General features: G+C 35.8%; 3 protein-coding genes across 3 annotated transcripts; 2 read left to right on the top strand and 1 right to left on the bottom strand.

Moving 5' to 3' along the window:
• The first annotated feature begins 812 nt into the window (after positions 1-812).
• LOC131970403 (lysophosphatidic acid receptor 6-like) lies at positions 813-2072 on the top strand. The gene has a single exon (XM_059331788.1). The coding sequence runs from the start codon at positions 836-838 to the stop codon at positions 1685-1687; it is 852 nt and encodes a 283-aa protein (XP_059187771.1). The 5' UTR covers positions 813-835; the 3' UTR covers positions 1688-2072.
• A 2585-nt stretch (positions 2073-4657) lies between these two features.
• LOC131970402 (lysophosphatidic acid receptor 6-like) lies at positions 4658-5719 on the top strand. Its single transcript, XM_059331786.1, has one exon. The coding sequence runs from the start codon at positions 4660-4662 to the stop codon at positions 5512-5514; it is 855 nt and encodes a 284-aa protein (XP_059187769.1). The 5' UTR covers positions 4658-4659; the 3' UTR covers positions 5515-5719.
• A 10829-nt stretch (positions 5720-16548) lies between these two features.
• Positions 16549-27258, bottom strand: itm2ca (integral membrane protein 2Ca). The gene is made up of 6 exons (XM_059330420.1): positions 26958-27258; positions 22313-22456; positions 20477-20665; positions 19380-19490; positions 18623-18773; positions 16549-17046 (listed from the first exon to the last, which is right to left on the bottom strand). Exons 1-6 carry the CDS (start codon positions 27048-27050, stop codon positions 16955-16957), a joined length of 780 nt encoding a protein of 259 aa, XP_059186403.1. The 5' UTR covers positions 27051-27258; the 3' UTR covers positions 16549-16954.
• Between the last annotated feature and the right edge of the window lie 488 nt (positions 27259-27746).

Here is a 27746-nt window from a genome sequence, read left to right as displayed (position 1 = left end):
TTTTGGTCACTTAAAAAATGTCTCGTTCAGTGTTTATTTGGAATGAAGACACTCTGAGGAGTCGGCTGTTCTTTTAGAAGAAGGATTGTCCCTTGCTAACCCGAACCCTCCCTATCCATTCTTTGCATGTTGCAAAAAAATAATACAATGACAGCTGTAAACAAAGACTTGACAACCAAAATGGTGACCTCAAGGCTTCACCACCAAAGTCTACAAACAATGGTTCACGGTGACTTCACCTACTATTATTAAACAGTCATGAGCATTGACCATCTCCAAGAAATGTATTCTCCTAGTAAATTTAAGTTTAAAACAACGTTTTTTGTTGCACACAAACCACACATATGAACTACAAAAAATATCACAACATACGTTCATTAAAGCAGCTGTCTGGCAATAAATCGGCACAAAACTCTACTTGTTGCAAACATTGATGTGCATGAAAGCCCTGTTGTGTTACCACAGATTTACTCATACATTTGTTGAAAAATTGTTAAAATTGAATAATTAATTAATTAATTAATAATAAATGTCAATCATCTCTCAACTACTTCTGCTATATAACTTTCAAGATGTGATTTAAAATATGTAATTTAGGTGTTTAGTGGGAACATATTACATTTCAAATTACTCAAAACATAGAGTACATCTCATTAACGTCACAGTGACATTTGTGGTCTGTGTTTAGACTCAAACATTTCCTGTTGCATTTTTTAATCTGCTACCCAATCTTCACATATGACGCTCTCCACACAGATAGAGAGCAGAGGGAGGGACTGATTACTGCAGTATTCAATAAAGCACACAGAATCATTGCTTTTCTCATCATACAGACATGAACAACACCATGGAAGCTGGACCTGAGCCCAAGCTGGGTTATGCTCTGTTCTACGGCTCTATTATGGCGCTGGGTCTGCCTCTCAATGCTGTCTCACTGTGGATTCTGCTGAGACACCACAGCCTCAAAACCCCCAGCGCTGTCTTCATGGTCAACCTGGCCATCTCTGACCTGCTGCTGGTCATCTCCTTACCCATGAGGGTCTACTTTTACGCCACGGGCACCTGGCCTCTGGGCGATCTGGCATGCAACTTAATCAGAATGCTCTTTCGCACCAACATCCGCTCCAGCAACTTCTTCATCACCTTCATCAGCGTGGACCGGCTGCTGGCTGTGGTTTATCCTCTGAGGTCACGCCATCTTCGGACCGCTTGCAACGCTCTGAAAGCTGTTGGGCTCGCTTGGCTGTTTGTGTTGGTGACCCACATCCCAGTGATTGTGAAAAGATCAGGATTTTTAGAGAGCAACAATAAATCCACCTGTTTTGAATTTTCTCAACGGCAGCCAAAAATATCAGCAATGGTCTATGTTAAGCCGGTGATAGTGCTCACCATGCTGGCAGTCAACATTGTGTGCACCACTTTGGTGTCTTGGACCCTTCACAGACATCTCAGTGACTCAGCAAGGGTCAACAACAAGATCAATGTCATGCTGATTTTTATCATGAACTTGGTAATGTTTACCATATGTTTCCTGCCTTTGTCTCTTAGTTTATTGATTAATAGGACTGCATCTGAACCTTTAGTATGTCTCGCTACCGTGAACTGCTGCTTGGATCCACTGTTGTATTACTTTTCTCTGGATGCCTTCTGGAAGAAGAAAGAGGATGCAGATCTTCCAAGAGAATAGTAGACAAACTGTTTCATGAAATGACATCAGATTTCTAGTGAATCCCTTTCTGATTGTCCTGCTTTTCAGCAAAAATAACCTGTTTGGGTCTGGAATGCTCATTTTGCTTTAAGTTTGATAGTATGTTGGCTTTTATTAACATGTCCAGAAAGACTCCAGTTTCCCTATTGAGTTTATGGTCTCAATCATTAGTTTTGATTCTTTGTCAATACAACATGATGTTCATTTTGTAAATGATGGTCCCCTTTAAATCAAATAGATGATAAAGCAGGATATGCTTTTGGGTGCGGCTACTGTATGTTTGACATGTTGCTTCCACAGTGCACTGTGTGATTTAATCTTTTAACTTTGACCCTATCAAAGTGTGTTTTCACCTTCAATAAAGTTGACTGGAACATTTTGGTCACTTTAAAATGTCTCGTTCAGTGTTTATTTGAAATGAAGACACTCTGAGGAGTCGGCTGTTCTTTTAGAAGAAGGATTGTCCCTTGCTAACCCTAACCCTCCCTATCCATTCTTTGCATGTTGCAAAAAAAATAATATGGTGAAAAAGCAGCTAAAAAGAAAGACTTGACAGCCAAAATGGTGAACTCCAAGCTTCAAAACCAGAGTCTACCAACCTTTGGGTGACCTCACGGTGACTACATCAACTATTATTATACAGTCATGAGCATTAACTGTCTCCTTCCTGTGCACGCTTGAATTTGCAGGAAATTTATTCTCCAAGTAAATTTAAATTGTAACAAGTTTTTTATACCTACAAATTGCACACAAACCACACACATTCACAAACTAAATAAATACCTCAACAGATGTTCATTAAAACAGCTGTCTCACAATAAATCTGCACAAAACTCTACTTTTCCCAAACATTGATCCATGTATTGCCCACAGATTTACTTAAGCACTTGTGCAAAAATGTTAAAATTGAATAAATGATTCACAAATTAAAAATAAATGTCACTCATCTCTCAACTACTTCTGCTATATAACTTTCAAGATGTAAATTGTTGGGAATTTATGATGCCTCTTTTATGAATAAATGATGACCTTGCATGGGGCGTCAAATATATAAATAAAAGGGTGTTATCATAAATGCTATCCCTCCCATAAGGATACCAGATATGTAGGGATGAACCTGAGCAACACCTGTGTGGATCCCACAGTTCAAAAGTGTGGTTAGATGGCTATCAGAATTCTTAATAATTATCATTTAAAATTATTAATTATAATAACTGATATGACTTGATTTACTCTCAGTCATCACTTGTTGGGGCACCACTCTGTAAAACAGAGAAAAATACAGCCAATTCACCTAAATCAGTCTCATAACTTAACTAAACTATCAATTTGGAACACTGACTAATAATTATGAATATGATTGTAATCAAATTACCAAATTTAGATTTTGTAATGTTGAAGGAATTTTTAATTTAATTTAAAGAGGTTAATGTATTGATCACAGTGCACAACATTAAGTAGACAGCACTAGTAAACAAAAAGGTATTTATTATAAACTAGAAAATTTCCTCTGGGGAAATTTTGAAAGGGCCACGGGGGCTACTACCGGTATGTGTACACTATGATGAGATTCTTCAGAGATTTCAAACTATGCCCTTTAACCTCAAAATGTGTGTGTGTGTGTGTGTGTGTGTGTAGCGAAAATCGCATAAAGCTACCTGTGTGTGTGTTTGAAGCATGCGTATGCATGTGTGAGGAGTGTGCTCGCTTACGCGCATGTGTGTGTGTGTGTATCTGTAACTGTAATCACATCAAAGATCAAAGGCAATCAGATCAAAGCAATCAAAAGAATTAACTGCCACCTGTTCCAGCTCAGTGACAGCAGAGGTAGACAGACTGGAATTTCTGGCCTCGAACAGAAAGCATTTTTGGCAAAACCATAATACCTATCATTGATCCGACTTCACTTTGAGCATCCTGAGGTCTTCCTGAACGTCTACATATGTTTTTTTTTTAAGAAAAATTAAAAAATAGCTTTGTTAGAGCGATCCAAAAAAACTGTTACATCTCCCTTCTTCCGAAATCTCCCTGCGTTTTTAATATGGGAGCCATTGAGGCTGTTGGTGCATGTTGGCGGCGCATCTGTGCATCCTACACCCAAACTATAACTCTGACAGCTTTACCAGAGGATTGTGAGTGAGAAGACTAATTTTCCTACGTTTCTATGTATAAATTATTTCTGTAGAGTGGAATTTGCGGCCTGGAGCGCAGTTTTCAAATTTATTTTTTGACAATTGTTTCTCTCCCTCTACACTCTGGCGATGATGTCACACACTGTGACACGAACATTCCGTGCAATACACACCCATTATAATCTCAGAATTTCTCCAAAAATGATCATGGTCATTGAACAGGGATTGATAAAAAACTATATGGCCTATCGAAACGTGGATTAACACACCGATACAAAAGACTTGTGTCTACTGTTTAAAGTACGTCGCGAAAAATGTGTATTCTGTAGAGAAAAGTAATAGCACATACGCTTTGCCCCGAGCACTGGTCCCTACAGCTATTGCTGTATGGGACCAGTGCTTGGTGCGACTGCCCCGAGGCCCTAATATACAAGTAAAAGTAAATAAAAGCACACATCTATGGAGTATAGAGGTCTACAGAGTCTAATATAAGATCATCTACAGTGTCAGTCAATGTCCAAAAATGGACCCAAGATTCACCTGTGGTCCGATACCAACAAAATTAAAATATGCAATTTAGGTGTTAGTTAGAACTTGATATTACATTTCAAATTGCTCAAAGCGTAGAGTACATTTAATTAATGTCACAGTGACAGTTGTGATCTGTGTCGAGACACAAACATTTCCTGTTGCATTTTTTAACTGCTACCCAATCTTCACATATGACCCCCTCCACACAGATAGAGAGCAGAGGGAGGGACTGATTAGTGCAGTATTCAAGAAAGCACACAGAATCATTGCTTTTCTCATCAGACAGACATGAACAACACCATGGAAGCTGGACCTGAGCCCAAGCTGGGTTATGCTCTGTTCTACGGCTCTATTATGGCGCTGGGTCTGCCTCTCAATGCTGTCTCACTGTGGATTCTGCTGAGACACCACAGCCTCAAAACCCCCAGCGCTGTCTTCATGGTCAACCTGGCCATCTCTGACCTGCTGCTGGTCATCTCCTTGCCCATGAGGGTCTACTTTTATGCCACGGGCACCTGGCCTCTGAGTGGTGGGGCATGTACTTTGATCACAATGCTCTTTCGTGACAACATCCGCTCCAGCTCCATCTTCATCACCTTCATCAGCGTGGACCGGCTGCTGGCTGTGGTTTATCCTCTGAGGTCACGCCATCTTCGGACCGCTTGCAACGCTCTGAAAGCTGTTGGGCTCGCTTGGCTGATTGTGTTGGTGATCAACATCCCAGAGAGGGTAATATTTTCAAGATTTTTAGAGAGCTACAATAAATCCACCTGTTTTGAATTTCCTCAACAGGAGCCACAAATGTCAGCAATGGTCTATCCTCAGCCGGTGATAGTGCTCACCATGCTGGCAGTCAACATTGTGTGCACCACTTTGGTGTCTTGGACCCTTCACACACATCTCAGTGACTCAGCAAGGGTCAACAACAAGATCAATGTCATGCTGATTTTTATCATGAACCTGGTAATGTTTACCATATGTTTCCTGCCTATATCAGTTGGATTATTAATTATAGGGACACCTGTACCTAGACCTTTAATATGTCTTGCTACCGTGAACTGCTGCTTGGATCCACTGTTGTATTACTTTTCTCTGGATGCCTTCTGGAAGAAGAAAGAGGATGCAGATCTTCCAAGAGAATAGTAGACAAACTGTTTCATGAAATAGCATCAGATTTCCAGTGAATCCCTTTCTGATTTTGGTTTGGATGGGAACCCCTTTTGCCTTCAAGTTTAACAATGTGATGGATTTAAAAAAATCGATCGATGGTGCCTTTAATAAAATGTTAATCTGTCTGGAGCTTATATCTCTGTAGGCCTATAATGCATCAGATTTCAAGTCTTTGAATTTATGTTAATCATTCATAGTCCCTGTCAAGTAAATGTCTATATTATTAAAATCAAAAATTGAATATACTGTATTATTTTACAAGGATTTTTTTGTTCTTTCTACATTATGTGCAAATTCCATAAAAAAGTGATTTTTTTTAAATCACAAATATTAACCATAAAATGTATGTTGAAATCTGTATATAAATATAATGGGATATTATAGTTTTTTTTTGTTTTTTGTATTTTTTTTTTTACAGTACTATTCAATTGCTTAATGGTCATGAAAGTTAAATTACAGTGAATTCTATGTAAAAAAATAAAAATAAAATATCATATTGCTGAATGTAAAATTAATTCTGTGTGTGTGTGTTTGTGTGTGTGTGCTTGCATGTGTAAATAAGGAGATTTTTTTTTTGCGAGTCCCAAGTCTGTTTTTTCTTGTTTTCTCACAGTTTTATTCTGAAAATAAAATCACCTCAATCTGCTTTGCGACTCCAGCCGTCTTATTGTCCTAAAACAATTAACCAACCTGTTTAATGTGTGACAATACATAATTCATATACATACTGTATATTAGCATTATTTTTTAAATAAATCATCTGTAGAATAACTAACAGTTGTTTACTGTTATTTGACGGTGAGTGTTTTGACATTTTTGCTGCCAGACTTTTTAAGGTTATTTTTTTATTTTTATTTTTTTACCAGTGTAGCTGAGTGAATGAATCTTGTGTAGTTTATAGACTTATGCCATTTTGAGAAATCTATCAATTACACGCAGAGGATCTGTTTTCAGAGTGTTTCATCAATATGCCAGATCTGTCAGATATGCCAGTGGTGGAAGAAGTATTCAGATCCCTTACTTCAGTAAAAGTACTAATACACACTGTGAAATGACTCCACTACAAGTAAAAGTCCTGCATTCAAAACTTACTGAAGTAAAAGTACAAAAGTATCAGCATCAAAATGTACTTAAAGTATTAAAAGTAAAAGTACTCGATATGCAGTATACTCGGATTGTTTATATATATTCTAAATATATTATTAGATTATTTGTATTGATGCTTTTATGTAAGCAGTGTTTTAATTTTGTAAAGATAGGGCTCATTTAACTACTTAATATACAGTTATGAGATTTATCAGGTGCAGTCATATACATTCACACATTTAAAGGTACAGTACAAGTGTAAATGTGGGAGAGGTAGTCTATGGATGACTATGTCCAAACCGAGTCTGTATTTGAAAGTGGGCAGTGGTATTCATTCACTAAATGAGAAAATGAATATGCAATATACAAACATTCATTATTCATATTTGAATGGCAGGGTGTGTGAAAAATAATGATAATAAAAAATAATTAATTAATTAACAGAAACAAAACACACACACATACAAAACACATTAGTCACATCAAAGGTTTTATCAATTAATAAAATATGTAATAATTGGGGACCATTTAGTTAGGAACGCAAGTGTAACCATGTTTACATTTGTTATATTTTCCAGAAAATAAACATCTTTAACTTTCTCTCTCCATTGTGCTACTGTGGGGGGCCGTGGTTTCATCCAGGAGATTGTAATCATTTTCTTAGCAATTAGAAGATGGATTCTCAGCAATTCTGAGAATAATCTGATTATTGTTTTCTGGATCTTTATTCCTAAATTTTCATGTTTTTTATGTTAAATCTCGACATGAAAGTAACTAAAGCTGTCAGCTAAATGTAGTGAAGTAGAAAGTACAACTCAACTCAACTCAACTTTATTTGTAAATCACTTTAAAACAACCACAGCCGCAACAAAGTGCTGTACATAAACAAACAGAACAAGAGACAATAAAATAAATAAAACAGGAAAAAAACAAAACACTAAAATAAATAGATTCATTGCTTTTTAAAAGACAATTTAAAAAACAATAAATAAAAGCAAACCATAAAACACTAAAAACAAGAGCAGAGTCTCATGCGTGGGTAAAAGCCAAGGAATAAAAATAGGTTTTAAGATGACTTTTAAAAATGGACAGTGAGGAGGCTTGTCTGATGTGCAAAGGCAGCTCATTCCATAGTTTGCCTCTAAATGTAGTGGAGTAAAAGTATAAAGTTACATTAAATAGAAATACTCAAGTAAACTACACTGTAAAAAATGTCTGTAGATTTTACAGTGAAAAACTGCTAAACCATGACAGTAAAAGACCGTAAAATGATAAATGGGTTAATTCAGTTTCAGTAACAATCAAACACTGTAAATGTATATATCAGCCAGAACAGTATTTTTACAAGTTTTAAATTAAAAAAAAACATTACTCTATTACTGTAAAATACATTGGCACTGTGTTTGTAACAAAAAGCATCACTGTAATTTTTGCATTTATTTTTTGTAAAAATACTTTTTCTCACTGTTAAATGTACTAAACACCATATCTCTAACAGAAATATACTGTAATATTTAATGGGAAAATCTTTAATTTATGCGGCATTTATAAAGTATTTTCTTGTCAATTATATGTCAAATCTTTTGATGGAAAAACCTTTTATTCATACGGTAAAAAATGGAATAAATGCAATCTCAAACATGAAATCAACAGTGTCAATATCTTTTTACCATAATATTAGAAAAAAGTTGCACCGTATTTATTACGGTAACGTTCTGGCAACTGCAGCTGCCAGTTTTTTTACCGTAAAAACAACAGGGTTTTTTTTTAGAGTGTACAAGTACCTCAAAACTGTACTTAAGTCCAGTACTTGAGTAAATGTACTTAGTTACTCTTTCCACCACTGGTTTTGCCTTCTCCTCCAGTCAAACAAATAATAATAATAATAATAATAATACATTTTATTTGGAGGCGCCTTTCTTTCTTCTTTCCTTTTGGACACCGTACAAAAGGATAGAAAAGAAACAGTAATAAAATACAATATAAAATACAATACAATACAATACAATAGACATATTGACATATTGGACAGGGTAAAAGTCATCAAAGGGAATAGGCAGTTTTAAACAGATGTGTTTTGAGTCGTGATTTGAAATGGAACTAAACACTGGAAGCTTAACACTCAGGTTGAGATATTAAGTGTAGCAAATGTTTTGGGTGAAAAGCAAGATAATTCTAGCCTCATCCTTTTGTCACGGCTTCAATTGTTTTATGTAATAACGCTGCTTGACTCTCCTGTATTCTGTAGCTTATTAGTCACTTGATGTGACTCAGTCTCCTCCAGAGCCAGCAGCTCTCCGGCCCTGAGCCTCGCCAGATGGAAGGCCGTCGCTAACGCAGACAACAGACTGTGAGGATCTACATTACCTCATGGGCAGATTTGAAATGATCCAGAAGTAATCGTTGCAAATGCAATTAGTATTGAGGTTTGGCAAAGTGGTCTATAATACTGGGTGTCATCTCTGGCTTTATAGTCACCTCATATTACCCAGCAGTTTCTCACATCAGGTCACTGATACGACATCAGGTGCTGGTTGTTATGTGGTTAAAATAGATAACAGGAGCGGAAAAACCATTCTCACTTCCTTTGCGTAGGTTGGTGTGGTGTGATGCAAGAGTGAAATAAAGATTATGACATGAGAAAACAAGTTGCTACTTGATGCAACACTCCAGCAGAAAACAATTTCAGAGCACAACATCAATAACAGCATCAGAATAAGCAAATGAACAGAGGAATAAGTGAAAATTCAGCTAAAGTGAGGTCACACACGTAACGCTTTTTTTGTACCTAAATCACAAAATTTTGACAAATTAAAGCAAATTCTGTGTGGTTCAGTACTATTAGAGGTCAATCTAAGAGTACTGTGTGTGTGTTTTTTTAATTTGGGAAAGAAAAACATGTAAGAAAATGCTGGATATAATATGCAACAAGAACAATGGCAGTGAGTTGTTTGGATTAAATAATGCCTTTAAACTGATATATATTATGCAGTGATTGTTGAGACAATTAGTCCGGCGGTTTAGCCAAATAAAGGAGACACGCCGGACAAAAGCACAACATTTTTTCCACATGCTCTCTATCACCATAGGTTTCAATTTTTGGTGGGAGCCACTTCATCAAGATTGCGGATCGGAGATGGCACCCATATAAAGTCTATGAGAACCGATATATCTTCCAAGCAACTCAGAAAGTCAATCTTGGTGTCAAAATATAAATTTTGTTGGTCAAGGAATCATTTAAAGCTATTGAGAATATCACTAGATGATTATTTGATCAAGTTAATTTTCACACAGACTGGTAGGCAATTTGCTTCAAGTGCTGCGGCAGGGAATCCTGGGTTGAAAATGTTTGGAATCTATGTTCACAAACAAATCAAGGGAACGCTTTCATCTCTTGTCAGATCTTGATCAACAAATTATTTACAGTGAGTCATCTAGTGATATTCTCAATAGCTTTAAATGATTAATTGACCCAGAAAATGTAGATTTTGACACAAAGATTGACTTTCTGAGTGGCTTGGAAGATATATTGGTTCTCATAGACTTTATATGGGTGCCATCTCCGATCCACAATCTTGATGAAGTGGCTCCTACCAAAAATTTAAACCTATGGTGATAGAGAGCATGTGGAAAAAATGTTGGTGCTTTTGTCCGACGTGTCCCCTTTATTCTTAAATCTGGTCCTAAGCCGCCTGACTAAAAAGACAAAACAGGTTTAGATTTTACAAAAAAATATTTGGATAATTTCCAAAACATATTAATACATTTTTGTTAAATTATATATTTTCTATCCAAACAGTTTTGGTTCAATCTCCCAGTTTTAGATTTTTTTTGTTAACGTAAATTGAACGTTTGCTGGATCAACACTTTTTATGTCAACACCATCAGACACAAAATTTGATGTTGTTGACAAATTAGCACAATTCTCTTTCTATCACACAGGATTCACAAAGGAGCATCTAGTTTATATTTTGTTGGTCAGGGTCCAGCCAATCTATATCAATCTAAATGCTATATTGCAGAAGATTTTACTCAAATGGTGACTTTTATCGTCATTCATTGTCATTTTGAAGTTGACATGCTATGGTTGTGACATGCGCATATTCGTAAAAAGATGTAAAATACAAAGTATTATTGAAAACTTACCAGAGCTAACATTTTCTCATGCCATGAGGAAGACCAAGGTGGAAGGAAAGGGGTCCCTTAAGTTACAGCTGCCCTAAATTATTCCTGATTTTTTTCCCCAAATTTAGAAAAATCTGATGGTGTTGACCAAAACTCCGGACACATTTTCAACTGACCAGAAAGTACATTAAAAACATATATACACTACTGGTCAAAAGTTTTAGAACACCCCAATTTTTCCAGTTTTTTATTGAAATTCAAGCAGTTCAAGTCAAATGAACAGCTTGAAAGGGTCCAAAGGTAAGTGGTGAACTGCCAGAGGTAAATAAAAAAAGGTAAGCTTAACCAAAACTGAAAAATAATGTACATTTCAGAATTATACAAGTAGGCCTTTTTCAGGGAACAAGAAGTGGGTTAACAACTTAACTCTATGGAGTCTTGGGCTATTTTGTCCATTTTTGAATTCTTTTCATGTCTTTGTAAGTCATTTTGTGTCTTTTTTTGGTCATTTTGTGTCTTTTGGTGTCTTTTTTTGGTCATTTTGTGTCTTTTTTTGGTCATTTTGTGTCTTTTTTTAGTCCTTTAGTCCAACATAAAATGTGATTTTGAATCTTTTTTTTACTTTCAAAACACTATCATGCTCAATAAAGAATTTTAAATGTTGCAAATGTGCATTAATTTCAGAGTACACTGAGACATTAAACTGCATCATTTTCAATTAAATTCTGGAAAAGTTGGTGTGTTCTAAAACTTTTGACAAGAGATTATATATTGTATAGTTATTTATTGTTTTGATTTTGTTATTTTTTTAAATCACTGAATGGGAGAGATTCTGGAAAAAAATAATCTTATAAAAATAATCTTATATATATATATATATATATATATATATATATATATATTAATGTTTATGAAATAAATACTACTTTATTTACACATAATACTGATGACTTTTTGGACTTTTTTAAAGCATTGGAGTCCTGCTTCATGGGTTTCTGTAGGCACTGGTCACATATCATACCCTTTAGAATAAAAACTAAATGACAACATCAACACACACTTTGTTGTGACACACTATGCTTTGCTGTTTATGATTGTGGTTAGGATTTATAAAAAAACAACAACAACATTTTGTATCATTGTTGACTTCAAAAATATTACTTTAAACACAACTAAACAATAAAGTTGAGTACAGAAAGTTTAATAATCTCAATGTAAGGTCCACTTCAAAGCCTTTCTTTGTTTTTTTCTTTACCACTGTATCTGCTTAGCTTTTCTCAAGTTGACATGAAACAAATTAATGAATAAACAAAACATTTAAATGCTTTAAAATATGTGATAGCAAGCTGAATTTAACTAATTGATGCTGGAAACAAAGATTATAATAGCTTGGGATTCTTCATTAGTTTTAGTTTATATTTCGTTGTGAATTTTTGTTTTGAAATTCAGTTAGTTTTAATAAGTTTGCGAGTTTTGATTAGTTTTAGTATCTTGTAATGGGGTATTTGTTGGGTGTGAGATCAAAAAAGGTCACAATAAATGTTGCCTTTATTTCCTTTTATTTTCCATCTCAGCCCCAATAAGGTGATTAACTCTCGCAGCTCCAGGTGTTTTGAATGTTGGTTGGAGTGAAGTGCTGAACTTTCTGAAGGCGATCGACTCACATAGTGGTGTAGCATCCCAGTCTCAATAAACACATTCACCAATGTGTTCCTGCAGGTTCACTAACCAGCAGCTCAATAAACAGATTTCATATCAACCAAAAAGGTTTATGGATGAAAAAAATGTTGACAAAGACAAAAAACTAAGGACATTTTCACTATAATTTTAGTTAGTTTTAGTTAGTTTTGTAACCACACAATACAGTTTCAGCTATAATAACCTTGCTCAGGACGTCCGTCTTTATTTATAAACCAAAGAGAACTTCAGAGAATTTTTTAATAAGTTTAAATATTTTATTATTTACAATTTTATAATTTTATTTTCATTCATCAACACTTTATAGGTGACCACTGTGATTTTTATTATTTTGTTTTTTAATTTCTATTTCTAACGCTGATTTTTTTCACCAGTCACACTTTTAAGTTTGAAATATTCTCCATAAATAAAGTTTGACTGATTGATTTCTCCGGTTATCACCATATGACCATTTTTAATCCAAATATCTCAATAAACAGATTCACCAATGTGTTCCTGCAGGTTCACTAACCAGCAGCTCAATAAACAGATATGTATGAAAAAAAGTTGAAAAAGATGAAAACAAAGGACATTTTCACTGTAATCAGTTTGTTTTAGTTAGTTTTGTAACCACACAACAGTTTCAGTTAGTTATCATTTTTATTTTTATTTCAGTTAACGAAAATCTTTTTTCAATTCTAGTTTTTGTTACTTCCTAAGTTTTCATTAACTATAATTAGTCCGGTGGCTTAGGACCAGATTTGGGAATAAAGGGGACACGTCGGACAAAAGCACCAAATTTTTTCCACATGCTCTCTATCACTATAGGTTTCAATTTTTGGTAGGAGCCACTTCATCAAGATTGCAAATCGGAGATGGCAGCCATATAGAATCTATGAGAACCAATATATCTTCTAAGCCACTTAGAAGGTCAATCTTAGTGTCAAAATATACATTTTCTGGGTCAAAGAATAATTTAAAGCTACTGAGAATATCACTAGATGATCAAATAGATATGTTCATTTTGGCCATGTATTTACATAATTATTAGATTCCAAACATTTTCAGCTCAGGATTCTCTGCTGCAGCACTTGAAGCGAGTTGCCTACCAGTCTGGGTGAAAATGAACATATCTATTTGATCAAATAATCATCTAGTGATATTCTCAACAGCTTTAAATGATTCCTTGACCCAGAAAATTTATATTTTGACACCAAGATTGACCTTCTAAGTGGCTTGGAAGATGTATTGATTCTCATAGACTTTATATGGCTGCCATCTCGGATCGGCCATCTTGATGAAGTGGCTCCTACCAAAAATTGAAACCTATGGTGATAGAGAGCACGTGGAAAAAATTTGGTGCTTTTGTCCAGCGTGTCCCCTTTATTTAGCTAAGCCGCCTGACTAAATAACCCTGCTGGAAACACGAGGAACTGACATCTGCTGATGGTGCAAAGTCCAGTTGTCTCAACATGAAGCTGCAGCCATAAAAAAGTTTAAGTAAAGATTTATATAATAATCTCACACTGGATAACAAGAAAAAACAATTATTGCAACTCGGATTGCTGCTACAAACATAATAAATAAAATGATATCACCATGTTTTGTGAAGATATCGATGATCATTAATGTATTAAAATGTAAAATCTCCTGGCTGCAGCATTATAACGGCTGGAGGTCTAAATAAATGAAGCATCATCAGATACAGAGTTACTTTGACTACTTTATTCACAGACAGATTTCATGATGTCATCTGCAGACAAAATATACAGATCAAAGCTGTTTGACTAACATATCATATAATACCCTCCCTCTCAGTAGTGTTGACTTTAGTCCAGTCTCTGACTCTGAACTAAGGCTTTAAACATTGTTTCACAAAAACATTCTAACAGTGCAGTTTTTTTCTTTAGGAGATAAACACATGCAAGGGCAAAACAAAGACAGTATTTTAGATTGTAAAATGATTCACAAAGGCATTTAGATGAAGAGCGAGCTAAAAAAAGGTGACAAAAGAAATATGGGCCTGCACCGGTTATAATTATGATGGAAGACCATACAAAACAAATAATGCAGACTGACACCCAATGCAACCTTCTTAAACTTCTACAAAAAAAATTAAAAAGCACAAAAGGAAGAAGGCCTGTCACGATAACACATTTTTTAGGACAATATATATTTTCCCAGAAACTGTCACTGTGCGATAGTATCATTGATGTTTTAGGACCATTTTATGCCACTAATATCATGATATTAGACCATATTAATAATAAAAAAACATCCTTTTCAGGAGAAATTCATTTTTAAATATCAAGAATATTAAACATTGGAATTAAACTGAGGAAAAGAAATATTCAAATATCCTAGATAAATAAAACCTGAATAAATAAACTTCAATCAAAACAAATAAAATAGACTCTCAGGCTCTGTTTACAACAAAAAAAATGCACCGAGATAAATATTTATTATATAATTATATATTAAATATCGTATAAACAGCTGGAATTGCTGCTTGGGAAATCCTACAGAGAGCAGCCTGAGTGACATGAGAGGGAAAGAAGTAGCGAGACTGTCGGAAATGTTGATCGAGTCCAGAAAAAAACTATCAAGTCCATTTTATATATCGAACTATAAGTTGATATAGTAATTATCATGACAGGCCCTAAAGGTACGGTGGCCCTGAGAGCTCACTGCGCTGCAACTTAAGAAAACAGATGTTAAACAGTGTTCCAGAGGACACTTTAAAGTGATGCACATGTCTGGACACGCTTGTGATATTATCATGTTATTTCAAGATAATGATAACTTCACGTTATACCGTGAAATCATCACATTATTTCATGATAATGATATTTTCATGTTATAATATGACATATAGCGATAGCCTGCTAGCCCGTATCAATCACATTGCAGTTAAACAAATCAAATAAATGAATGATACATGTTTTAGTTGGTCTCTCTCAATGGCACCAAGTTGGTCTTGGTCTTGCTAGCATGCTAACACGCTATCGATCGCCGGCTAAGGTTAGCACGCTATGATCAGCCGATAACGTTAGCACGATATGATCGTTATAACATTGAAATTATCATTATTTTGAAATAACATGATAATATCACAAGCGTGTCCAGACGTGTGCATCACTTTAAAGTGTCGTCTGGAAACACTTCTGTTGTGTTGTGGTCTTTGCAGCGCGTTTTATAAATGCTACGCTTGTGTTGTCAAATTGACGAAGATGTTTTCTTAACTTGCTTGTGTTTTGTGTATTTGCATGAGTTCTCTTAACCCTTTGATGCACAACATGGGTCCAAAGTGACCCGACAGAGTTTTTATGTTCTATATCTTTGCAATAAATTATTTTTCATCATTCAGTATTCCAGGTGTTCCCCAATTAGTTTGTTTTTGATCATCATACATCCTAATTTTTTTTTTTTTTTTAAATAAAATCCCTTCTTGTGTCACTACTCTTCTAATGCACAATATGGGTGAAAAATGACCCATATCCATTGTTTGGCTAAGTAGCTTGCTCAGCTAACTGCTTAGCTAACTTCTTGGCTAAGTATTTAGCTAAGTAGCTTGCTAAGCTAACTGCTTAGCTAACTTCTTGGCTAAGTATTTAGCTAAGTAGCTTGCTAAGCTAACTGCTTAGCTAACTTCTTGGCTAAGTAGTTAGCTTAGCAAGCTGCTTTGCCAAGTAGTTAGCTATGTAATGTAATAATACAAAAACTTTTTTCTTCATAAAGTATGAGAGGCAATATGGAAATAACGATCAGTTCTTATCAAAAACAAGATATTTAAAGAATACTTGGAATATTCGAATCATAAAATTAAAATTAATGCGGGTCAGTTTTGACCCATGTTGTGCATTAGAATGGGGGTTAATATGTTGTGCATCAAAGGGTTAAGTTGCAGTGCTGTGAGCTCTCAGGGCCACCGCATACACACATATATATATATATATATATATATATATATATTTATATATATATATAAAGGGGAGCAAGGAAGCACTAAGGCAGGCAAGAGGATAAATGCAAGCAAGCAACTAGTCATCAGCAGTTACATGTTTACATTACAGGAAACGTGAGACAGAAGAAAAAGAGGATTATTGAAATCTATGGATGATGTTTGCTCAGAGAAAGCAAGGCTTCATGCTTTATACACATGACATGTGTTATAGAGACACAAAGTAACCTCCAGGTTGGAGACAGTCATCTCCCCCAACGACAGTAACCATCACACTGGTCCCCAGAGCACGAGGAGAGGTCTTGAGATTGTAATTCATTAATTGCTAGAGGACTCTGCTACAAGGAAAATCCTGTGATAGAACCAGCAGTTTAGTATTGCATCACACGTCAGAGTAAATATCACCTATGAGAAATAGAAAAAAAATGACAACATCTAACCCAAAATAACGCCTAAAGTGCAACTCAGACATGATCAGATCCACGGGAGGATGCTACAGTTGCTGGGGTGGTGACTGGAGATGTGCCTTCGGGGGGGTGGGGGCGACACGGACGACCGTCACATTTATGCTTCGTCGCAGATAACAGTCTCCACCACAAATGTGTTCTCGAAGTGACGGATGTGGTGGCAGTCCTTCGCCTCGCGCTTGTTGATGCCTGAGAGGCAAAACAGGGTGAGACGCAGAGAGAGGACCAGTGATGAGACGTGATCTGATAACAACAGTTTAAAAACATTCCTTTTATCCATTAACCCTCCGGACCCCGGCATGGTTTTCTTTAAAAAGGTCGCCAAAGATGCACCATTTATGGTAGAAAGAAACTGTATAACGGGCGTTATAATTTAAATTTGAACTTACATAGGGTACGGATATATTTCAGTTAGAAAAAGTTACCAAAATAAGACATTATTTTACTGAGACGAACTGTCACAGGACGAATATTCACTGAAAATCAGACAGAAGTGCAGGCTGTTTACACAGAGAGGAGAGGAGAGGACAGGCTGTTTACACAGAGCAGAGAGGAGAGGACAGGCTGTTTACACAGAGCAGAGAGGAGAGGACAGGCTGTTTACACAGAGCAGAGAGGAGAGGACAGGCTGTTTACACAGAGCAGAGAGGAGAGGACAGGAGAGGCTGTTTACACAGAGCAGAGAGGAGAGGACAGGCTGTTTACACAGAGCTGAGAGGAGAGGACAGGAGAGGCTGGAAACATGACAGTACCACATCATGTACAATACGTTTTTACTAATTTTGTGTTTTTTTGTGAATTTTGAAATTGTACATATTTTTTGTAATTTTGTGTCTTTTTTGCAAATTTTATGTTTTTTTGGTAATTTTGTGTCTTTTTTGGGGGGAATTTTTTTGTAATTTAGTGTCTTTATTGGTAATTTGTCGGTCATGTGACAAATATTCACTGAAAATCTGTTTACACAGAGCAGAGAGGAGAGGACAGGAGAGGCTGTTTACACAGAGCTGAGAGGAGAGTTGCAAGTAGAGGTTGTGCAAATGCAAGTAGTTCAATATGTATAGCATATTGCACAGGCTAAATATATGACACATTTCTATGTGAATATCATTATTATTATTATTATTATTATTATTATTATATACTGTTGCTACCATTATTATTATGACTACATGCTGTTATTATACTGGTATTATTATTATTATTATTATTGTTATATCATATACCATATATACTGTGCTATTATTATTATTATTATTATTATTATTATAATATACTGTTTATACTGTTCACAACAACACTACCACCAAATCATCAGTATCATTACCACCATCCTGCCACTGCACCTTATTTGTCCTTGTCTTATTCTTATTTTTGTTTTTTCTACCTCAGTATTTTATTCCATTTTATATTTTTTTATTGTATTCAAATACCGGACTGCTATGACGACCTTATTTCTAACCTTATCTCTTTTCATGACACTTGTGGGAACTTTGAAAATTGTTGTATATATAATTCAATTTTTATTGCAATTTTAGAAATGGAGAAATGCATTTGTTCTTTTTAATGATTTATGCCATTTTAACTGTGATATACTGCACACAAGACAATTCTAGCCGTGATTGTGCTGATTCCATAGAGCTGCAGGACTTATATTATATATATAGTGCAGTGAAATACAAGGTCATAGTAAAAACTTGGTGTTGGGAGTTAAAACATAAAACACACACTGTATCAGCATCCATCATGTGACCGTCCATTAACTCACGTCTGCGGGTGAGGCGGCGGTTCAGGCGGTACGTGTCCTTCCCGTTGCACAGGCGGTAGATGAAGGGTCCCAGCTGCCGCATGTTGTGCACCTTGCCAGTAACCACCATCTCTTCATGGATGATGTAGGTCTGAGGCAAGTATGTTCCCTTCTGCAAGGGAGGAAGGAACAAAACAAACAAGCTCACTGGGGGATTTTTTCCAACACAAACACTGAGGGTTGAAAGAGTATTTATTAATTATACCTACTACCTAATTTTTGTCAACATATGTGATGCTAGATTACTAGAGCAGTCCTTACAGTATATATGTAGCAATGGGATGTTGTTACACTAGATTATGAACTTTTATTTTGATGTTTTGTAGGATAAAGCGCAGAACTTTTATTTTGAAGGTGTAAGCTGGGAATATTTGATTTTACATTTGTAAGGGGTAACTTCCTGTTTTTATATTTCATTTTTACAAGGGATTGCGATGTTCATGTGTGGCCAAAATATTTTTGGTATCATTTGGTCTTTAAATACATTTTAAAGACCTTTCGAAATCATATTAAGACATTTTTTACCCTGTAAGAACACTGATGTATTAGACTTGATGCTGAGAGCTAGAATAAGGTGAGTCAGGCAGCCCCAAAAATAATCCAGGTCTTTACCAGCTTATAGCATTCAGCTAAAAATAAAAGCCTTTTCCTTCTTAGAAAACAAGAGAAAATGGTGCTGATGGAGACGTTAAATTGCCTCAGATTACAGCTGAGTTACCTTCACGTTGATGAGGAGCTCCCAGAGGTTGCGTGGAGGCATCACGATGGTGGTGTTGAGCTCAATAACGTAGCACTTGTCCAGAGCGATGTCATGGTAGGCAGTCAGTCCCTGGAAACAAACAAACTCTCAACACAAGTGCTCAGGTTTTTTGTTAACCTTGGAGACTGTAATTGGATTAATTGTAGCCAGTTAGTGGTGGGTTACTGGCCATTAAGATTTTGTAAAGACATTCATGGTCCCCAGCAAGGTTATTATAGTTAACGAAAACTAACGAAATAACGAAAACTAGAATTGAAAAAACATTTTCGTTAACTGAAATAAAAATAAAGAGAGAATAGAGTTTTTAAAAAAACGATAACTAACTGAAACTGTATTGTGTGGTTACAAAACTAACTAAAACTAACTAAAATTATAGTGAAAATGTCCTTAGTTTTCATTTTTGTCAACTTTTTTCATTCATAATTCAGTGTTTCTATTAAACATGCAACACATGGTGAATATGTTTACTGAGACTGGGATGTTTACACTAGAACCAAAATTCAAAACACCCAGAACTGTAAGAGTTAATAACCTTATTGGGGCTGAGATGATAAACCAAAGGAAATGAAGGCAAAATGTATTATGACCTCTTTGAATCTGGCACCCAACATATAGCCCATTACAAAAATACTAAAACTAACACTAAAACTAATAAAAACTAAACTAAAACTAAGCATTTTCAAAAAATAAAAACTAAACTAAAACTAGAAAACTCACTCTAAAAACTAACTAAAACTAACTGAATTTGAAAACAAAAATTCACAACAAAATTAAAACTAAAACTAATGAAAAATCCAAAACTTCTTATAACCTTGCTCTCAACACAAGTGCTTAGGTTTTTTGTTAACCTTGGAGACTGTAATTGGATTAATTGGAGCCAGTTAGTGGTGGGTTACTGGCCATTAAGATTTTGTAAAGACATTCATGGTCCCCAGAGGGTCAATCTTACTGACTTTGGTGATCCAATGTCCTCTCATCTAGGCCAAAAAGTGTTAGCATGTAAACATGATTTAATTGTGTTCGGTATTCAGGCGTGTTTGTGTTTGTGTCCTCACTCTGTGGAAGTCGTGGATTATATCGGCGGGGTCGCTGCCTCCGAAGTGAGGCACGGGGACGGTGATCTTCTCGTAGTTGTCGGCCAGGTAGATGCCCACATTCTCCTCCAGCTCCTGACGGCCACGCAGCGGGGCGTACACCGAGTCTTCATACAGAACCCTGCAGTGGAACAGGTTCTCCTCTGGGATCTGCACACACACACACACACACACACACATATAAAGACACACAAAGACACACACACACACAATTTGTTTCTAGATCAACACACCAGCTGGTGGAGACTGCAGCAAGAATATCCTTCTTTTACAGCATCGTCTCATTTATGAATACAGTATTTGATGTCAGGACTGATCTGAGATACACTACCGGTCAAAAGTTTTAGAACACCCCAATTTTTCCAGTTTTTTATTGAAATTCAAGCAGTTCAAGTCAAATGAACAGCTTGAAAGGGTCCAAAGGTAAGTGGTGAACTGCCAGAGGTAAATAAAAAAAGGTAAGCTTAACCAAAACTGGAAAATAATGTACATTTCAGAATTATACAAGTAGGCCTTTTTCAGGGAACAAGAAATGGGTTAACAACTTAACTCTATGGAGTCTTGGGCTATTTTGTCCATTTTTTAATTCTTTTCATGTCTTTGTAAGTCATTTTGTGCATTTTTGTGTCTTTTTTTGTCATTTTGTGTCTTTTTTTGGTCATTTTGTGTCTTTTTTTAGTCCTTTAGTCCAACATAAAATGTGATTTTGAATCTTTTTTTTTTACTTTCAAAACACTATCATGCTCAATAAAGAATTTTAAATGTTGCAATTAATGCATTAATTTCAGAGTACACTGAGACATTAAACTGCATAATTTTCAATTAAATTCTGGAAAAGTTGGTGTGTTCTAAAACTTTTGATCAGTAGTGTACATACAACTCATCATAAGGTTAATAAAATCAGATTAAAGACTTTTAATGCCCCTTAAAATGCAAATTAAGAGCAATTTTGCAAGAAGAAGAATCAAAGAAAAAGGGACAAGTTTGACCAAATGTTTAATTCTAACATAAAATATGATTTTTTTTTCTCTCGTAGCAGAGACAAAAGAGCTTGGAAACTTTTTTGCATAAAATACAATGAGCGTAAAATACCAATTATTTTGAGATTTTGCAATGTACCATAGAAAAAAAAACAATTCTTAGCGACCTTTAATCTATCATTGATTAATTATTCCCATCCCTAGCAAGGTTATTATAGTTAACGAAAACTAACAAAATAACAAAAACTAAAATTGAAAAAACATTTTCGTTAACTGAAATAAAAATAAAAACAAGAGTTTTTAAAAGAAAGATAACTAACTGAAACTGTATTGTGTGGTTACAAAACTAACTAAAACTAACTAAAATTATAGTGAAAATGTCCTTAGTTTTTGTCTTTGTCAACTTTTCTCATACATAATTCAGTGTTTCTATTTGAACATGCAGGAACACATGGTGAATATGTTTACTGAGACTGGGATGTTTACACTAGAACCAAAATACAAAACACCCAGAACTGTAAGAGTTAATAACCTTATTGAGGCTGAGATGATAAACCAAAGGAAATAAAGGCACATACCCATTACAAAAAAACTAAAACTAACACTAAAACTAATAAAAACTAAACTAAAAATAAGCATTTTCTAAAAATAGAAACTAAACTAAAACTAGCAAACTCACTCTAAAAACTAACTAAAACTAACTGAATTTGAAAACAAAAATTCACAACGAAATTAAAACTAAAACTAATGAAAAATCCAAAACTATTATAACCTTGGTCCCTAGTGGGAACCCTGTAGCACACACATCAGGTCTTACGTGAGGTATAAAGTAGTAGCGGTAGACATAAATGGAGGCAAGAACCAAACCGGCCATGAACACCACCAGGCCGAAGGTCAGGCAGCACAGGCCGTTGAGGGGAGACTTTTTGGGCCGCAGAGGCAGAACCAGCTCATCCTCATCCTGGAAAAAAATACACACACACACACAACACAGATATTAATACTTCAGATGGGCACAGAAAAGCATTTCCAGGCAATTTCAATCAAGCTTACTCATCTTCACCGTGACGAGCAGCTGAAAATGACCCAAATTAACTAACTGCTGAAATAGAAGCTTGCATAAACGGCAATGCTGCATGTATGATAGTCTAGACGGATTTCAGAATAAAGGCCTCCTATAAGAAGTGAGGAGCATTTATGGGTACAAGTCAGGAACCGGCCTACCTTACATATCTCAAGGGTGCTGAGTCCAAAAAAAATGGTTCCCAAGCGAAATTTTGAGTTTTTGACCTTCTAATTTGTATCAAATGGCCACCAAATTGCCCATCTTGCTCAGTCGTTGGACCATTTCCCCTTAGTTTTTTTGTAAGTAGACAATCAAAGATGAGGAAATTAAGTTTCTGGATCTATAGTCTAGGGTCAGAGCAAGGATATAGTGGAGGCTCAGTGTCTTTTTTATGCATATATATATGCAAATTACCAACTGTAACATTTACAAGTGATATTGATTGAATATTCATGTCGGCCTTAAAAAAAATGACACAAATAATGCTTAATTTCACCTTAAAAGTTGGTATTTTGCATATAAATATACATAAAAAAGACACTGAGCCTCCACTATATCCTTGTTCTGACCCTAGACTATAGATCCAGAAACTTAATTTCCTCATCTTTGATTGCCTACTTACAAAAAAACTAAGGGGAAATGGTCCAATGACCAACGGTCGCCATTTTGATATGCAAGTGAGAAGGTCAAAAACTCAAAATTTCGCTTGGGAACCTTTTTTTTTTTGGATTCAGCACCCTTGAAATAAGTAAAGTAGGCCGGTTCCTGACTTGTACCCATAAATGCTCCTCACTTTCACTTTTTGGACAATTCCGTCTAGACTATAAGCAGGAATTAAGCAGAGGAAGAGAGGAAGAGAGGAAGAGATGACGGGGCGCCTGGTAATGAAAACTTGACTGGAGATGGTGAGTAATCTTCACAGACGCCTCCAGTCTCGCAGCCCATCTGCCGCCGCCACGCGCCCAACCTGTGTTGGCAGGGTGGCACTACTCTCTGATAGTAGCCGCTGACTGGCTGCAAGCTTCCATTTACAAGAATAATGACTAACAGAGAAGAGCTGCACTATGGAGTGCTTGCGGCAGGTAAAAAATGTGTCCTGTTGTAAAGAAATAATCATGTTTTCTATTCTTAGCTGGAGAAAATGATCGTGCAGTGGCAACAGCTGTTGGAGGAAACTTCAAAGAAAATTGCAAACCCTGTGTGTTCAGTCATTTTAACAAAGCAGATGACACATAAAAGCTAGAGAGCAGAATATATTTTTGGACTGTGTGCATTGATGGAAAAAAATATTAGACCACCCTTGTTTTCTTCAGTGTCTGGTTCAACTAAAGGTACATTTGTACAACAAAAATATCTCATAAGAGCTCAATTTAAGAGCTGATATCTAGCAATTTTCCATGGTTTTCTTGATAAAAACCAAAATTATTTTCAAGAAAACCATGGGAAATGGCTAGATATCATAATAGATATAAAAAATCTTTCCTTCCACATGCCATCACACTGTACAATAACAAATATTCTGGTTCATTACATACTGTCCTTATGCACTTTATGTGTTCTTTATGCACACTGTTCATTGCACCTTATTTGTTTCATAGCACCAACATTTTTATTTTTATACTGTTTATACTGCATATTCAGATTTATTCTGCACTGGAATTTACTCCTTAATACATACTCCTTCTTTAGACACTTTATTTTTATTTTTACATTACATTTTATTGTATTTTTTGTATTTCATTGCTTGAAGTATGCCTAGGTTGTTTTTTTTATTTAATTGTGTTGTTATTGTTATTGTCTCTGTGTGTAATGCTGCTGCTACACTGTAATTTCCCAGCTCGGGATAAATAAAGTCAGTCTATCTATCTCTCTATCTCTCTATCTATCTATCTATCTATCTATCTATCTATCTCTCTCTCTATCTATCTATCTATCTATCTACAGTGGTGGAAGAAGTATTCAGATCCCTTACTCAAGTAAAAGTACTAATACCACACTGTGAAATTACTCCACTACAAGTAAAAGTCCTGCATTCAAAACTTACTGAAGTAAAAGTACAAAAGTATCAGCATCAAAATGTACTTAAAGTATCAAAAGTAAAAGTATTTGCAATGCAGAATTGACCCACTCAGATTGTCCAAATATATTATTGTATTATTATTTTTGATGCATTTATGTAAGCTTTAAATTTATTGTTGTCAAGGTAGGGCTAATTTTAACTACTTAATATACTTTTGTGTGGTTTAATTAGTACAAATTTTAAATCTATTATGTTTTATGTTAAATCTCGACCTGAAAAGTAACTAAAGCTGTCAGCTAAATGTAGTGGAGTAAAAAGTACAATAGTTGCCTAAAAATGAAATGAAGTACAAGTAAAAAGTGACATAAAATGGAAATACTCAAGTAAAGTACAAGTTCCTCAAGACTGTACTTAAGTACAGTACTTGAGTAAATGTACTTAGTTACTTTCCAGCACTGTCTATCTATCTATCTATCTATCTATCTATCTATCTATCTATCTATCTATCTATCTATCTATCTATCTATCTATCTATCTATCTATCTATCTATCTATCTATCTATCTATCTATCTATCTATCTATCGATGTGTTCAAACAAATGTACCTTTAGTTGTACCAGGCATTAAATGAACAAGCAAGCAAGGAGAAAACAGGGGTCAAATCATTTTCCATGACTGTATGTGCAGCATTGATTTCAGTTCTTTGTGTTCCTCTTGGGAACAGAGGGTGCATGAGGACACGACGACAACTGTGCAGAAACACTCACTTCTGTGAGATCTTTGTGTTCTCCCACCCCACTGAGACAAATAGAGGCTCTTTCACACCAGCTGAGTGCGTGACACACCATGATGCTTGTCCGTCTTCTGTTCAATACATTTGGAGGAACAGATAGCCTTTATTACTACTGTTCAAACACATATATTGTCTTTTAAGTCATCATTTGTGATGCCCAAGTCAATCTGATCCATGCATTTGTCATAGATGAGTCTAGTAATGCTAGTTTAAGGTTTCTCAGATGTATACAGACAATTAACCAGATATTTCACAAATAGCAAAACAGTATATTTGAAGTGAGCTGTGGGTCAGTTTGGAATCTGCACTGTAAAAAACCTTTGTAGAAATTACAGTAAAACACTGTCAAATTGCATCAGAAATAGGTTGTCAAATTAAACATTGTACATCACCGTAGTGAATACTTTTAATGACTGTAAATCGAAGAATATCATAAAACTTTAAATTCAACTGCCATAAACTGTAGAAAACACACAGTTTTAGTGTAAAAATATCAAATTTTGATGTAAAATTAATGGAGGAATACCATGATGACACAATTATCCTAAAAGTAATGGGATTATTCAGTATAAATTACAGTTTTTGCTGATATTTACATTTAAATACGATCACTGTATTTTTTACAGTGAAGTTCTGGCAACCAAAGCTGCTGGTATTTTACCGTAAATTAAACAGATTTTTTTTTACAGTGTGGTATGAAAATGTTTGTTATGGCATTAACAGTTATATGTAGGTCCTAATAGGACTCAACTTAACCCATGGCACTAACTCTTGTGTTGTTTCTTGACTTCAACTTTCCTTCTGTTGTATTAAATCTAAAATATACGTCGTTTTGGATACAAGCGTCTGCTAAATGACATTGTAGAATTGTACAGATTTACTCCAGTTTTGCACTTTTTTTTGCAATATTCACTCCATATGCACGCCTGATATGATGCCCTATCTGGTCCATCGCCATCATCATCATCATCAGCTCGGTCATGTATCTTTGATGAAGGTTGATGCTGGGATGCTGCTACAGCAAAGTTGAGGACTCCGCTGCTCTGCCTCATTCAGGGCTGGGAAAAATAATCTGGCATGCGCTGCAAGCCACAGCAGCCCATCTGCCATTTTGTCAGGCAAAGATCATGCATTTCTTGCATTGCTTTTTCTTTTATGTTTATTTAAAAATCTGCATTGGAGGAAAGCAATAAGAAGCCATTACAGTTATAAAGCAAACCCCCCAATCCTCCTATTTACATTATAAATAGCTTCTTTTTTTTTGTCTTTCCCCCTGTAATCCTTCATGTAGTGCTGAACAAAGAGCATGCATTTGCACATGATATTAAGTTGCATCCAGCCTGCACTGGGCTGAGCGGACTGGCGCAGAGGAAACACATCGCAGCAATGGCATGTTTTTGTTTGCAGTCAAATAATGGCGATATATATATGCTGTCATATATAAAACCCTGCAGCTCGTGCAGGATGTGCAGGTGCATGCAGACTATAAGCACAGCAGGCACAACACCAACACTGCACCGTGTTAAGACAAAGACAAGCGTCATAAAAAAAGGTATAATAACAATAAGCTGCTGGCTGCTCACCAGCGGATGAGGGATGAGGATCTCGGTCTTGTCGCCATCGCTCTCCTTCTCCACTTTCTGTCCCGCGACAGACTGGAAGCTGATCTTCACCATGGCTCCTCGTGCGGCTGCTGCAGGTGTGCTCGCGCTTCGTCTGTGTCACCTTTCGGAAACCAAGTCCCTCACCTGGTCTAGTCTACGGCCAGACCTCTTCTGACCGCTGCACTGCTTCTCACTAGTGGTGTGTTACGTTCGCGGACGATCCGATTCTTTTGAACGGTTCAACGGACCGTGCTGGAGAGCCGTTCTCTCCTGTGTCTGTGCGAGTCTGCCCTCTCATTGGCTGCCACTCTCTATAAGTAGGCAGTGAACATCCGGGTACTTTCATGGAGCTACATTAGGGTCAAAGTTTTGTACTTAAAAAAGTAAACATCAACTCTGAAACTGAAATGTCAAGTTTTGATCTTGAATTTTGAAAAATACACCAATGTATTCAAAATAAAAATAAGTGTACATGTTTTTTTTTTCAGGTTAAATACTATTATGATCAACTCCGGTAATTATTCTGAATACATTTTTTTATTTTCATTTTTTACTTTCATATGTTTCTTTCATTTGCATGTTTTATATTTTCAGATTCAGATCTTATTTTTTTACAGTTAAAAAAAATAAGTTTCAGATCTTTCTTTTTCAGTTTCAGACGTTCGACCCAAACGTAGCATGGGGGGTGTGGCATCAACTGAGAGGGGCGTGGCATCAACTGAGAGGGGCGTGGCATCAACTGAGAGGGGCGTGGCATCACGACAGACA

Source organism: Centropristis striata, chromosome 4 (assembly GCF_030273125.1).
Source record: "Centropristis striata isolate RG_2023a ecotype Rhode Island chromosome 4, C.striata_1.0, whole genome shotgun sequence".
Taxonomy (NCBI): Eukaryota; Metazoa; Chordata; class Actinopteri; order Perciformes; family Serranidae; genus Centropristis; species Centropristis striata.
The sequence above is the reverse complement of the archived record's forward strand: the minus strand, read 5'-3'. Positions and strand labels throughout refer to the sequence as shown.

Bases quoted from the DNA above. Each gene is read 5' to 3' on its own strand.
- LOC131970403 (XM_059331788.1), top strand. From the start codon at position 836: ATGAACAACACCATGGAAGCTGGACCTGAGCCCAAGCTGGGTTATGCT.
- itm2ca (XM_059330420.1), bottom strand. From the start codon at position 27,050: ATGGTGAAGATCAGCTTCCAGTCTGTCGCGGGACAGAAAGTGGAGAAG. The intron at 22,457-26,957 runs GTGAGCAGCCAG...ATTTTTTTCCAG, and splicing joins TCCTCATCCCTCATCCGCTG to GATGAGGATGAGCTGGTTCT. The intron at 17,047-18,622 runs GTGAGTTAATGG...TTTGCCTCTCAG, and splicing joins CCGCCGCCTCACCCGCAGAC to GCATCAACAAGCGCGAGGCG.
- LOC131970402 (XM_059331786.1), top strand. From the start codon at position 4,660: ATGAACAACACCATGGAAGCTGGACCTGAGCCCAAGCTGGGTTATGCT.